The sequence below is a fragment of the Coturnix japonica genome, chromosome 7 (genome assembly GCF_001577835.2).
Source record: "Coturnix japonica isolate 7356 chromosome 7, Coturnix japonica 2.1, whole genome shotgun sequence".
NCBI lineage: Eukaryota > Metazoa > Chordata > Aves > Galliformes > Phasianidae > Coturnix > Coturnix japonica.
Window position 1 is genome coordinate 15,640,546 of NC_029522.1, and position 16,106 is coordinate 15,656,651.

Consider the following 16,106-nt stretch of genomic DNA (forward strand, 5'->3'; position numbering starts at 1 on the left):
GGAAAGGAGATAAAAAGGGAAGTTTCAGATGAGTTCCAGCACATCCTACAGAAAGAAGTCTCGCTTTACAAAATATCTTCAAACAAATCACTTTCAACAAGCTTCCAGACTAAAGGATTTCAAGCAATTACATCAAAAATACAAAGGAGACTTTCTAGCCTGTATATTTAACAAATTTGGTTTGTGTGTTTTCTGAATATTCATGCACTAGAGGGAGCTCTTGCAACTCTTTATCACATCACAAACCTAAAGACAACACAGGGAATATAATGGCAAGAAAACAAGATAATTCAGAAGAAAAAAAATATATATATACATGTATATATATATATATATATATATATACACTCTTACTTGAGATCAAGACTAAGTTGCGCTAACTCATACAATTAAACTCCTTACATCTTATATGTTTAGTATGACTTCTTTGGGATATGAAGCAGCACTTACCTTCTTTAAGGATGTAGACTCTAGCGCAAGGGATACAAATTTCTGAAGGTTATTTGTTTATTCAAAGCAGTCATAGAAATTAAGTTGCATAAAAAGAAAATTAGCATGACTTTTTGAGGCAAGATGTTGTTTTAATTGAATGTACCACAGGAAAAATATATATATAAGTAGGTAATCAAAATCTGTGCCATAATAAACATGAAGAAATTAAGCCTGCACCATAACAAACACGGATAAAGAGGACTTCATTAACACTGCTCAGTCAGCTTTCACTCTTGAAGCTCTGCTTTCAAGCACTTGAGTTTTCAGCCTTCCTTTCAAGCAGGCTTTTTTGTTGTTGTTGGGCTTTTTTGTTTGGTTGGTTTTGGTGTTGTTTCTTGAGGATTTGGGGACTCTTTTAGCAAACTGCACTATGGAGAAAAGAACTGCGTGTTACAGAAAAGAACATAAAACTCCAACTGGGAGTATTAGCACGGTTGGAACTTTCTATCAACGACTTGAATAAACAGAATAATTATCGTTCATCACAGAGTTCTATTCTTTTTGTGGGTTGTTCCCATCATCTCTTGGGTTCAGTATACAAAGGAGTTTTAGACATTGTCTGACAGCAGAAAAATAAACCCAGAACCAAGCACCACAGTAGAGTGAAGATTCATGCTCCCAGTTTTACTGCCCTCTCTTCTTACACACATACATTCCTGTGGCTGTACAGCTCTGTTCTGCAGCATGCTGTTTTTTACTTTAAAATCATCACATATCTCATGTCTCCAGAAAAGAATGGATGGGCTATTTCTCTTCTCCTTCCCCAGCTGGGCACCAGTAGAGGTGTAAAAGCACAGGAGAGACAAAGATCATTCTTGGTTATAGTCTCTGGCCGTAACTCAGTATGTTACTTTAGCGACTGGAACCAGCTACTGCAAGAAAAAACATCCTGTTCAGCATGGACACAGTAATGCCCAAACAGCACCAAAGGCATAGTTTGGGAATTCTGAGTGCAGTGCACACAGCCTACACACAAAAATGAATGGTTAACTTTCATATGCCCCTAATTAATCTGATTTTCAAGGCATAATAAGATGGCTTGTTTTTTAGAGTCACCAGTAGTACTCCTTCCAGACAGAACAATCCTTAAATGTCAAACTCCTAGTTGAAAGGACAGGATTGCCAGAGTATCACTGGGAAAAGCTATTTAACCTGTGGTATGCATTTTCCCCCCAACCTCAATGTCAGAGAGGTTTGATATATTTCCACTTAAAAATCAGCCAGAGCAAACTCTCAGCATGTAAAATTCAGCCTAAGCAGTGAGAAACTGGACAAATTGTAAAAACAAGATCTGTAGTGGGAAGCACCATGCAACCCTGCTGCCAGCTCTGCTGGTAATATATGGAGACAGAACCACTACCTATTCTGTCTGCACACTGGAGCCCGACCTCCCCTGTCTTTTAAGTACTCTTCTGTATCTTTTCCAAAAATGTATTTGAAATTATTATTGATTTTGTCATTTTGGCTTTACAGTTATAATCACCTAGCAGATCCAGTTACATCCTGATCTATTCCATCATAAGGTTTAAAAACTGGAGCTACTGAGACCATTGCACCAATATCAGAATGACTAGCTAAAAAGACGGATGCTGCATTATTTTTCCATATGTAGGATGGCTTAAATTTGAATTTGTTTCTATTTCTCAAAAACATAACTTAAGACTGTAACATATTCTTTGTATTTTATGATCAATTTAACTGCTACATTGTATTAAGTGATGCTCAATAATGTAATCCTAAATGCAAACTAATTTTTGTTTGGTGTAAGAAAATCTATTCGCTGCCTTCTCCAAACAGATTTCTTTCTAATAGATTTTAATGAACTAGGAAAAGCAAACGTCCCCATATGGTGAGAAAATTTCAAGGCATACATTAAAAGAGAAATCTTGTGTTACTCATCAAAAAACAGGAGATGTGATGAGAGAAAAAAAAAATTAAGCTATGAAGATGAAAACCAAATAATTAGCAAACATGTAAAATAAACTATTATAGTCCTTGGAAATGGCTCAGTACAAGCTGAAAAAGAAAAAAACATGGATTTTCTATATCAAATGGAATATATCTGATTTTATTTGAATTAAATTATTTATAGTTATTAATTTCCCTGCAAAACTAAAGCAGGCAAACAGATATAAATGTATCATAATAAGCAGAAATTATGTTCTATCCCTCTAAGTGCGTAGTATCTTCTTGCCACATGAAAGACTTTGACAAACTGTCTCTGAATTTCAGGAAGTCCCTTGCTCAGTCTTTGTCAGGCCATTATGGAGTAGCTTACAGGCCACACCGTGGCTGCCAGTCCTACAGGCATCATTCCAGCAATAATAAGATAAAGTAATTCAAAGATATTCTGCAAACACTACCGTTTCCCTGACTGAATGCCCGTCCCTGATGCACTGGCAATTTCTGCAGCCATATATCATGGTGAAATATACAAGATATATAAAACATATGAACACAGACTGTGTTCCAGTTGCTTGTTGCTTTGTATTTCAAATAGCTGGCAACACTTCTGAGAATTTGGCCCTGCAATCATAGTATTTCTCTGATCATTCAAAACTGACAGCAGAACATGATCTACATGTGTAGTACTGTAACAGTTGTACTGTTCTAAATTGCAGGAGAGAAGCTTGCATGCAGTAAATAAAATACCTATTTGCTTCTGTTGTACTTACCTTCCATTTAACAGAATTAGAGATAACTGTGGACATATGGCAAAACCACAGAAGTAGGATTCACGAACTATTTCTATGCTGTGTAGGTACTGTTACATTTGTCATGGGACTGTCTGAGCTCCTCCAGGATAAAACAAGGTGACAAGCATCTGTCACATATTTACTCTCAGATTCTCTCCACTGAAATGTCTACAGAGCGTAGGAGGAAGAAGGATGGCTGTTTTATGTGTCTTGGAGGAGAAGCGAAGGACCTTAATCCTGTAAAAGTCACTGAATGGTTTAAGGTGCCCCAGTCTCATTCTGTCTCCAACACAATTGAATGTTACTTTGTACACAAAGAGTCCACTTTTGCTAGAAAAGCACACCTATCAGCAGCAGTGATAATCACAATACTTCGCTTGGTTTCTAGAATACTTTGCACCTGAAAACACATATGCTCCTTAGCCAAGTATTACTGCCCATTACTGGGGGAATATCACCTAGGAAACACCAGGATGTATTTAACTTGTTAGCTCTACCTTCTTCAGAAAATACCACATCTTTCAGTTTGGATGCTTTTTTTGAGGGCTCTCAGCTCTTGCATGCAGCCTTGAAATGCCAGTGTCATAGAGGAGAACTTGCAACTCTTTGTAAGATGCTTACAAGGTAAAATATACTTTTGTATCTATGAATTGTTACTTAAAGCATGGAAGAATATTTATTTTCACAATGGGTAAGGTTGTGTCAGGAAGTGATACAGCGTTAGTGGGTAAGACAAGCAAAAGGAACTGCATGCTGTTTCATTTATACATATATTAAAGGCTAAATGTGACAATTAAGAAAGGTCAGTACCCTCAAGGAAGCAGAACAGACAGACAGACAGAGAGGTGGAAGTAGTTATTTCCATGTTAAGAAAACACACTAAAATATTGTTTTTATCTACTGTCAAGAGATGTTTTTTATATTAAAAAAATCATTTTACCTTTTAAAGACATCATACAAATGCATCCAATTAAACTCTTTTATCCAGAAAGGAGGCATCCAAAGGAAATGCATATTACTATAAATTCCCTGCTCCCTCTATAAAATAAACTCTAAAATTTAGAATCTTCACAGCAATGTCCAATGCTATTTCTTCACACTCCTATAATTACAGAATGCCAACACAGTAGTATTCATAAGTTCTTTCATGGGTGTCCTGACCTGGTGAGACCAAAGGCACAGAACTGCTTACAAAGGGGAACTGGGAAGAACATATGCACTCACAACACAGTAGAAGACTGACCCTGTGCAAAGGGCTAGAACTATGTCCACGCAGCAGTTAAGACTCAGTATAGCATTAGAACATAACTATGAATTTTATGATTGGCTGGCTATGTTCTGGTCTTATCAACAAGATGGCTTTTATACTTGCTTTCACCACCTACTTTCTTTACAGGGAGATGATAATCAGAATGTGATACAAACTTCTGTAGATGTTCCCTTTGCTTTCTCCAGTTTTATAATACAATCTAAAACACCCTTATAAGTTGTATATTCCAAGACATGCATCAGCCACATACTTTACATTTTTACCTTGGTCTTTTCAATTCAAAGTCATTACCAAAAGCCTCCCATCAAAATCCAAAGGTAAAAATATGAGTGGTTTACCTTATTACAATTTTTAGAAACTTGGCAAAGAGCACCACTTGACATACTGTCCTTATCTGGCATTCCTGAAGGAAATAATACAATAAATAAATACTGCATATACTTTATGTAACAAATGAAATATTTATTGCAAATAAGGAATATGACATTTTTTAAGCTTTGATAACATATATATTCATCTATGATTTAAGTGCAAAACATTTATTCGATCAAAATTTTTCCATTAGAAACAAGAAAAAGTCAAATAGCTTCTGAATACGCTAGTTTGCTAGAAATTGTACTTGCTCACAACTTAGTATATATACAGGAATTAGTTGTATTTTTTCATTTAATGTAATCTGTATTTTCATATCTGGAAGCCACACACAGCACTTTGTTTGTACTATCTAGGACAGTTATGCTACACTATATAATGTGCAATATACTGACCACAAAACATATTGCCCAAAATTTACTGATGCAAGTGTAAGCTACCAGATATCACTTTGGTTGGCACCTAAATAATCCTCTGGCAATTCAGTGTGAGTACCTTGAAATACAGAAGTGGTACATTCCAAACGCTGCCCTTGGATTCATGTTTAAACCATTATCCCACAGTCTGACAGATTCTCATGAAGCAAAACCATACCAAAACTTTATTACCTATATAACTAATGTCAGACAGCAGCATGTCTTGCTGCAGGCTATATGTCCAAATTCCAACCCATGTTACCAAATAAGTTATGTAGCATACTATGACTAGAAAACAATAAGTTAACTAGTCAGTAAAATTTATTTTACTGGCAGGACTCATAGTTGCATTCCATAGAATTTATGGATCATCTACAACTGGTTAAATGCCATCTGACATAATATAATCAGTGCACAGATTTGTGCACAGTTCCATATGCAGTTTTACACACTTAATATTGCAATCAAGAAAGTTCCAAACTATTTCCTCCTATGCGGAACAGAAATATCTGCAATACTGAGCTGAATTTAACATTTAAATTCTCACATCACAGAACAGAGGATGTTTGTTGACCTTTTTCTTCTTCCCTCTAATTTCCATAACATTTGATTTCTATTTTCTCATACTTACTGTCATTGTTGGAGCCAGTTTCCATAACACCATAAGGAGGAGTAAGAAGTCCAGACATATACTGTCGGTATTTCTGGAAGACAGCAATGGCAAATGCAGTCAGTTACAGATGCATAAGTCAGTACAGATGTATGCGTACAGATGGATGCTGTAAGTATATATATCTGCATGCCTGTTGCTTTGTGTTTCACATGCCCACAAGCAGTCTGTGACTGAGACAGTCAGACATGTCTTCACTTTTAGTGCTACAAGGCTAGCGTTCTTGATTTGAGCACATTGCCTTTATCTTATCAAAAGCTGTGCTAAGACAGTTCCCTTCTTGATTTCCCCAAAGCACAGCTTGGAGGGTTCTAATAAATTAATATTGTCCTTAGTTGTGTGATTTCCCATGCACACTGCTTTAAAGCTTGTTTGTAATTATGCTGCTCTGCTAAACTTAAGCTAGAAAGCTACTTTATTGTAAGGATGGAAAAAATCTGTGAAATAAGGATAGGACTTGTACCACCATAACTTTGGTAGCAGATTCGAAACAGGGTTTACTGCTAAGACTCCAAATATTTACCTCTAACACATTAGGGAAGCAAAAGTTTGGTTTTCAAAACTGCAAAGTTATGCAACACACAAATGCAGCACCAATTTTATGCATACATTCACACAAACCGTACTGTCAAATAAAATTTTGTAACTGTAAAAATAATGCCCTGTGTGCAACTGTAAACTACATAATGGTGATTGATGTCAGTAACTGATATTTTTCTTCAGCAAATGTCAGTGACAAGATGAATAATGTTCAAAGCTCTGTCTGGAGCTTAAGAAATTCACAAGTATAACACCAAAGAGGAAAAAAAAAAAAAAAACAACTTCCATTTGTCACATACAAATCATTCAACAAATAACTGATGCATTCTTGTTTTCGATCATGCTATGCTACAGTCATAGTTAAGGGTAAATAATTATAATTCCCATTTTTGGAACAGCCACAAAGCAAGATTGTGCAACAGGGATGCTGCTGATCAGCATAAACAAAACATAACACATGGACCACAGGGTGTGTAGTGAGCTGAACATGAACAGACAGTGGAAATATATGTAGGTTTCAAGTAAGCGCACATAACAGTTAGAAAGCTTTCCAGATAGACCAATTTTAATGAAAAAGATTCATTGTTTGTATTATGGAGCTGTTGGGATGTATGTATTCACTTTCTAAATGTTGTCTGCTAGAGTTTAACAGATGCTTGAATTATTCTTTTAACAATGTTTTTTCCTAAAGATGCATATGAAAATCTCATCTGTTCTAGTATTGAAGAATGAATGTCTTGCACTCTAAATAATAACAAAAGCTACAAAGATTAATGTAATCTTAATAATCCAATCCTATTTTTAGATGTGCGATTACATCCTAAAGCTTAGTAACATATTATTTAAATCTCATCCATAATCCATCTGAAAACTCAAAGAAAAATTCCTATGAGTTTTATGTTTTATTCCAGGTCAGTCACACAAAATACATACTATTTAACTTGAGGATAAAACCCCTATTTTCTTTCCCAAGCCATTCACTTCTCTATCTTTGCTTCCAGTCCTACGCCTGAAACCCAAAGCAAGAGGAAGAACACAAGAAGTAATTATATTCTCAGTTCAGTAAGTAATCCATACATGTAAAATCAGGGAAAAGCTCATTTTGGTTGACAAAATGAAAGAAAGAAGAACATGTTAAAAGGAGCTGAAATTACATTTTATTCACAGAGTAGATAAACATTTTGTTCCATTTTTCTACTGAATTCCATCTTGGAATCTTGTTTAGAAATGGAAAGCTGAAATCTTTCATTAGGAACAAAATAAAATCAAGTTGTTTACAAAACTTTTCCTGTTCTTTCATTCAGATGATGTTCTGTTCTTTGTTTTGTCTTATCCATGATAGCATTTTTCCAGAAAGACATAATTAGTCCACATTTAATGCACCTTCATAAGAACCTTGAATAGTAGGACAGTAGTAATTCTCCCTTTTCACTTTTCAAATGTACGTATTCCCTGTACCACATTCACAGTCATCATACACTGCAGCGCAGTTTTCTTCTATTAATTCTGATATTTCTCCTGCTTGTACTCCTTGTGAAATGAAACACAGAACACAATTTCCATGAAATTTTGAAGTCTAGCTTACCTGCACAAGTCTTACAGGTGGAATAAGCCCGAATTGCATATAACACATTGAAAGGATAAAATCTTCTGGTATCAAGCACCAAATATACATTATTACTGCTTAAAAGAAAATTTCATCTTATGTAACTGCCCTGTACAACGTGAGTTGGAAAAAACCACACAGTTAATTGCCATGAAGCAGAGCATCCAAGGATATTTTAAGATGCTGTCACTTTGCAGTTTTTGGAACACAACGCACCTTTCAGAGAAAATAATAATAATAATAAAAGATTTAAAAAACCAACAGAATCTGTCTCTGGGTGGAGGTCTGATTTTCACCAAAGAGGCAGGGAAGACAAACGCAGTCTTGCACTCTGCTGTATTATTTGCTGCATTACTTACATTCATAGTGTAAGCTTTAGGAACACATGAAGATTTCTTGATTATTGAGACCCCTAACAACACTGAGAACCACCTGACACTCAGGATGGCAAAGCCCACAGAGAACAAAAGCATATGCTTCCAAGGACCTCTACTTTTGCCATCTTCCATACCAAGGCCGTAGCGTGTCCTGGGTAAGTCTTCTGAAGAGACTGAAGGAGCAAGCACAGCAGAGTGCTGTCTGTGAACTAAGCCAGCCAGCATACCAGAAAAGAGACCAGTTCAGGACATGTCCTCAAAACACTCAGCTGTTCAGACTCCTGCAGTGGATTTCCTTCCAACCCCTACAATTCTGTGATTCTGTGATTTCAACACAAATTAAACTACCTTCCATACCCAGGTGTCTTGAGAGGAGGCTGACAGGACTGCCTACACGTGGAATCCAAAAGACATCTTGGTGGGGGGAGGGAGGTACAGTTTGCACCTAAAATTTTGCCAGCTTATCAGCAGAGTTAAATGTCAGAAGACACCCATCAAGAAGTATGGTAAATGCTCTCCACTGAGGGATATAAACATGCAGAGATGAAAATAACTGCATAAAAATACACAGGATCAGGCTGAGCTCTCTCAAAGCTGAAACAATCAGGAGAACACAGTACTGAGTGCATAATGTCTGTAAACGAAAAGAAAATGCAATCAGTGAAATTTTTCAGGTAGATGATATTTAAAATTATCCTGAAGATTAACAGACTAAATATTTACAAAAGGCTTCTGAAAATGTATTCCACTGCTGAAGTGAACTCTAGAAAGGGTTTCACTGTGAAAAACAAGAACAGCTATAACATGAGCTTGTTTATTACCAGAAGTCATCAAGTTCTGCAAATCTAACATGACAGCAGGTTTTAGAACTACACTCAGTGACCTATTCACTCAGTCTTCATATTTCTACCAATTTACAAACTATCACGCAATAGCTTAAAAATCAGACACTTCTTGCATCTAATCTGACAGCACAAGTAATAAAGACATAAATATATATTTTTTCCAGTTAGTGACTGTCCCACATCCATATAGTAGTAAAAATTAACATGACCTTTCCAGTCACAGCTATAGCCTAAAGCACAGAAGAGCACTCACATTGAGCAGTAGGGGATGGGAGGAAAGCAAGTAGCACACTTCTGTCACTGGGAATTTTCACGTTAACACTTTTTAAAGGCACCTCTTGGTTAGCTGGTGATGAGACTCAGATGTTTTCATGACTTCTATACCACAAAAGAACTTTGGTAAATTTTTTGTATGATAATGTTTATAAAGGCCACTACTATAATTCCACAGTGCAAACTCTGTATGAACCCCTTACACATTCTTCTATTGCACACAAGGTGTATAAATCATCTCAGCAGTTAGCCTCCTCTACTGCAAGTACTGAAGTCCCAGTCTCTGTTTATAGGGAAAGAAAGACCAGAATAAGAGATCTATCTAATACAGACATTCCAAAACAAGCCAGGAAGAGGCAAAGAAAATTGAGGTGTCTCTGTTGTCTTCCATGGGTGTTGCACAGCAAAGCATCGATATTAACAGGACCAGCTGACAGATTTATGCCCACCCAGGCAAACTCCACTCTAGACATGCTCCTAAGCCCAGTAGTCCTCTGGTCAGGAAGGAGTAACTAATGGCCTGTTCAGTAAGCACTTCACTTGTAAAGCACTAGGGAGCCAAGACCAGCTTCCAAAGGTTCTCCATGCCCAGGTGAACATACATGTAACTGGAAGTAATGGTCTTCTAACACTGAAGAAGGTTATGCAGCCCACAACACACATGATCTTCTTTCATCCATAACATCCCCAATCTCAGCCTCAAAACACAATGCCACTATGCATTGACCTGTCCTGTGGTCATTTAACACTGGGTGGTAAATCCTCCTCTGAAGCTGCTGGATCAATATATCCTCAAGACCTTGTGTTATAAGGTGCACTCCTGCTGCCTCTAACTCTGCCTACCACCAGCAGCACAGAAAATAAGGCAGAGTATGCATTACTTGGAGACTTGGCAGTGATACAAAATACATTGTAATTCATTTCAGTTCTAGAAATCTTAGTTCAAATATCAAGGTGACCTTTCCACACGTTCTTCAAAACCTCATGTAGTTATTCTTTTAGATCTTGTTCCTTTGACTGCTACCTGAGTTCTGCAATTCTCCCTGCTATCTGCCAGAACTCCTGTTACTGTTCCTCCTAGGGGATATGAGCTGTAGCTATTCACCGTAGGCCAGCTTCTCTATTTTCTTTTAATAATAAATAATTGATCATTGATGCTCTCAGTACAGTTCTGTTCTTCCTCTGAGTTGGGTGTGCCAGTTATATCATATTGGAAATAAATAAACTCCCTTGTGAGCTCAACATGGTGCCCTGTCTCTTCTCTTTCCTCCAAAACAATAAGAAATGAGGAAGAGTACAAAGGATCTCTAGCTCCCCTTTTCTTCTCCAAAATCAAGCACAGATTGGAATCTCAAAGTATAGATCTTTGTCTTTAGACCTGTTACTTCCCCCTCTAAACATCACTCTTAAATGAAGTAACTCACCTGAACCAATAGACAGATTAAATCTCAGGTAATCAGAACAAAGGAAAAATGTTTGCGTAGAAGTAGAAAACAGTCTGAACAGTGTGACATGGCTTTAGTGGCTTCTCAAACAAGAAACAACTGGATTCTTTCACAATGTGCTCCAAGTCTGGGCCACATGTAAGAATAGCTCTGGCCCCAGATCCAACTGAGGTCCATTTGGGCTGAGAGAGATTGCAGAACGCAAGGCTCCCTTCTGCTCAGGGCTGTAGCCTTGACTTCCTCACCGAGCCTTGCCTCCCCTTACTGGCATCCTCATATCTGCTGCCCAGTAGGGAAGTTACAGCAAATGAGTCTGCCTCACCTCTAGCAGGGGTAGACAGTCACCATCCTTCTCCTTCTGCACACTAAGAGTGCCTCATGAGTAATGCTGCACAGTTTTCATGCACCTCACTGTGCATCTTTGCACTTAAAATCAGTTTCAGGTCATTAAGCACATATACCGCACAACAGGACACGGAGGGGTGTTTTTATCTCAATACAAAAGAGAATTTCATGTGGAAACTGGCTAACTCTCCATATTAGAATGGAGAATACCATGAATTCTGAATATCGCTAAATTCTAGCATTCGTTTTCCCCAAGATATCACCCAATTTATAGGCAATGGAACAGAGCTGAAATATTTCTAAAGGAAAAGGTAAAGACAAATCAGAGAGAAAAAAAACAAACACGCACACACACAAAAAAAATCCCATACAATGCCACAACAGAGATAATATATCTTGCTGTATAGTGGAAAAATAGGAAAAGAAGAGCCTACCACACGATTCACTGAACAAAGACCCTTCTATGTACATCAGTGTACTCAAGCAATTAATACACAAGACTTGAAATAGCAGAACTGAAGTACCATTTAGTTATATTGAGATAAAATAAATACTGGAAATGCCTGTACTTAAATTGCTGAATACTGATCCCAGAATTAGCACGGTTTATGTAAGAGCAGATGAATCTGCATCTTTTCTATCTGTTTGCCTGCTTACTATCTTCTGAGTATTTCTATATGGCTCTAATCAACAGTGCTCTAGACTTTATTTGATCTCTTTACTTTGGAGACATATATTTTTGTCACATTCCTGCTTAAATCAATTTATTGTGCTTGAAAAGCTCTGTACGCAGAATTTGCTTGATCACAGAATCCCCTCGAGTTTTAGCTGAAAAGAAAAATGTACCCAGCTCACTGAAATCATGCCAAATAGCAGACTTGGCTACCAGATAGAAATCCAAAGATAAGACTGCACTGCAAAAAATCAAATCCAAGGAAATTAGAGCATGAGCAATGATTAAACAAATTACACAGACTATTCTGCTCCATCTAATTTAAAGACAGAAATGACATCATGCAGCCCTCTGATTCCGTCTCCTAGAGGAATCTACTCAGGAAATGCAATTGGGTGGAGATAGGACTTGCCTGGGAGGGGTGGGAAAGATAGCAAGTATGTAAAAGAGGACAAAGGAAATATCTAAAGAAGAACAAACAGACCATCTGAGTTACACATTTTCTTTTACTGCATTTGTGTAACTATGGAACTTAAGCGCTCACAGGAAAATAAATAAATAAATAAAAAATCTGTGTAACAATTCAACTGCCTTCAACATAAAGTTCATGTTTTCAAAAGCACCTGAAAAAGAGCATCATGCAATTCTGTTTTTACTTTTTTTTTTTAAACAATTCCATTTGTGTTATTTGCTCACTTAAAAATCAGATGACGATATTTGTCAGTGGTAGTGCTTCAGACTCAATACAAGATCAGAAAAATCAAGCTGTGCTCTCCTTTCTTCCTTTCTCATTATCACTGGCAGGAGAGATGGAGCAAATCACACCTTAGCTGGAATTTTCTGAATGATGCAGAATGTAATCTCACTCCTCTTGAAACTGTTCTGCAAAGTTAACAATTGTAAATCTGCATCTTTATTAGCAAAGCCAACAGAAAACAGTTGAAAACAAAGTGCTGAGCTACAATGAGAAAGGCACTATTTTAGTGCAAGTTTTCCTACCACTGCAGCCAACCTTTAAAAATAAGTACCATTTAATTGCAGTAACGTGCATACCTTGCATCTGATCACAAACTGTAACCTGCATAGGAAATTTCTGTGCTAGAAAAGTCAGAATTAGCCTCTAAGCCAAATTATTGCTCCAGCCTGAGATCCCCATTTTCCAAATTATGAAGTTCCAATGCATCACCAGGGCATCTTTACAAGAATGCTACAATAAAGGCTGTATCTGAAGAAGAGTATGTGGCTATGTACCACTGAGAAAGGAAAACTGCAAATCTTCCAGGGCAGGTGAGACTCCAACAGCAGGCTGAAGTCACACTCCTCTAGTGAAATTCTGTAAGGTCAGCACAAGGACTACGTAGTACTTAAGTTTAAAAATAGGTCTTAAGTACTACTTAAATAACACTTATATGGCATGGAACTAACACTGTTCAGCAGTGGCTTTATCCATTGCACATCAACAGTACACTTTCTTCTCTACTCTCACAGATTTCACAAGGAGATTTGAAACAATAAGAAAAAGCAAAATGATGAGCTGATTTTTTAGTTCTGCTTTCATATCCACAACCTCCAAGCACAGAAGCATTCTGGTCCAGAAATTTGTTTTTAATTTAATCTGGAAAGAAACTCTCATTTAAGTACTAATTCCTCTTGAACAAAAATAAACCTCTTAATGAGTTCAGTGGGATCAACATAATGTTCTGCCTTTGCTTCTCATAGAAACAAGCACACATCAACTTCCAAAGTGCCTGTTTCCACTGCAATTGTGCCTAACAATAGTGAGGATATTTTGTAAATGCAAATAAATAAACATACAAGGAAATTTTCTTTATAACATTAGTCTTACTTCAATGCTTTAAAAAATATTATTTTGATTACAGTGTGAGTTGCTTTAAAAGCAGCTTGTGCAGATCTCCCAGCAACACTGCTGTGAAATCAAAACATGTATAATACTAAATAATTAGGGGGGAAATCTGAAGGCAACCTACATAATTATAATTCACAGAATATGACTGAACATAGCCTACTTTTTTTCTATTGGAAACAAGAATATTCCAGAAAAAAATAAAAAAAATAAAAATAAAAAAAAAATCACAATCATTGGGGTTGGAAGGGATCTCTGGAGACCAAGTCCAACACCCCTGCTGAAGCACGTTCCTTACAGCAGGTTACACAGGAAAGCATTCAGGTGGGTTTTGAGTATCTCCATTGGAGAGTACCAGATCTGTACATTGGTGGCAGAGGGGCTGGAACCTGATGATCCTTTGGGTCTCTTCCAACCCAAACCATTCCATGACTGTTTGATTCTAAGGGGACTCCACAACCTCTCTGGGCAGTTTATTCCAGGGTTTTATCACCTTCAAAATAAAGAAGCTTTTCCTTATGCTGGTATGGAACTTCCTGTGTTCCAGTTAGTGCCTATTGCCCCTTGTCCTGTCAATGGGTACCACCTGACCCCATCCACTTGTAACCTGCCATTTTATATGCATTGATTAGATCCTTTCTCAGTCTTTTCCAGGCTAAACAGTCCTAGGGTCTCTCAGCATTTCCTCATAAGGGAGACACTCCAGGGCCCTAATTATCTTTGTGCCCCTCAACTAGGCTTTTTATCTAAAAGTTTCCTGCCTTTCTTTAAGCAAGAAGCCCAAAACTGGACACAAGACTCCAGATTTGATCTCACCAGGGCAGAACAGAAGGAGAGAATAACCTCCCTTCGCACACAGAAAATCACTCACAATTAGAAACATTATCAAATCTCATGACAAGAGGGGACAATGAGAAACAGAAGTGCATAGGGGTAGGAAATAAAGGGAAATAGTGGAAGCCAAATGATAAAAAGAAAAAGTAAGTAGGAGTGTGAATGAGTAATGAGTAGGAGCAAAGTGCAGCACAGACAAAAGAGAACTCATTTAATTAAAAAGGAGAAGATTCAGAAGTTGTGGGAACAAACATAAAACTTGTCTGAAAATAATTAGACACTTGTTTCAGAAACAACAGAAAATCTGAAGATAACCACAGAAAATTGAGGCTAGCTCTCTGAAGGGATTCTCCATATTTCACTGAACAGATGAGTCATCACAAGGACTGGTCTCTGGGGAAAGGGCACTTCTATTGAACTGACTAAAAGATGTTCTCCATGAAACATTTGTAGCATTTAGTTCGCCATTCTGGAAGACTTGGCTTTTAAAAGGATACTCTGACACTTACGCTTGGTTATGAAAAGGATATACTTGGCAGCAAACTCGCTGGGAAGCAAACTGGTTTTCTGAACTTCTATATAGCCATGCCACTTCAGCAAGCAGCCACTTCTCGTTTATTCCCACCTTGACAGCTAAAATAATTTCAGTAGCATAATGAAATCTCAACCTATCCCACTTAAACGGATAGGTTTAAAACAGCCAAGGTAGAGTGGGTCATCATCACTGAAGTAAAACATTTTTCTAGTCCTTCATTCAGTTCTTTAATTCTTACTTTAATGTGTTTGTAACTCAATCCTTTTTTATGGAATCATATTTTGTTTAAAAGATGACCAAATAATAATATAATAAATATAACACAATACCCAATTCTCATGAACCCTGGCTATTCTTGTTCCAGCCCCAATAGAAGAAATACACTACAACACTACAAGGGGTAAGATTTCCACAAAACAAACAGCAGTGCTAGAAAATAAGCATGCTGCTTTTACACAGAAAAGAGAAAATTAGTTTGCTTGCACTCTCTCATCTATTTCACTGGGTGGTAGTCAGCTGAGCAGCCTGTACAGACTCTGGCTAATGACCATACGTATTACCCCAGACTAGGCACCACATACATTGTCTGTTATCTAGACACATCATGGAACTTGCAGGATCAGTAACAGGAAGGAGTCCAAAATTGAAACAAAAAACTTGTTCAGTAACTCCACTTGCAGAAAACCTTCCATTATTTTCATTGGCTGTGATTATTTTTAGATTCCAAACTCATTTCTCAACTTCAGTTTCTATTATTTTCAATTCCCTTAAGTGTTTTCAATTATGACTATGCAGCAATGTACTGAAGTTGCAACCTTGTAGTTTTGTGGGATACAAGTATCAAAAGTGTCAA

The 16,106-nt window shown here is 37.3% G+C and overlaps 1 protein-coding gene across 6 annotated transcripts in view; it reads right to left on the reverse strand.

The window, feature by feature from the left end:
* The window catches only part of RAPGEF4 (Rap guanine nucleotide exchange factor 4), a 135,775-nt gene that overhangs the window by 69,863 nt on the left and 49,806 nt on the right, over window positions 1-16,106 (reverse strand). For all 6 annotated transcript variants that reach the window (XM_015868497.2, XM_015868498.2, XM_015868500.2 and 3 more), the window contains 2 exons: window positions 5,878-5,950; window positions 4,797-4,861 (listed from right to left, as the gene is read on the reverse strand). In XM_015868497.2, coding sequence (XP_015723983.1) covers window positions 4,797-4,861; window positions 5,878-5,950 — 138 coding nt within the window. The remainder of the gene's footprint in view (window positions 1-4,796; window positions 4,862-5,877; window positions 5,951-16,106) is intronic.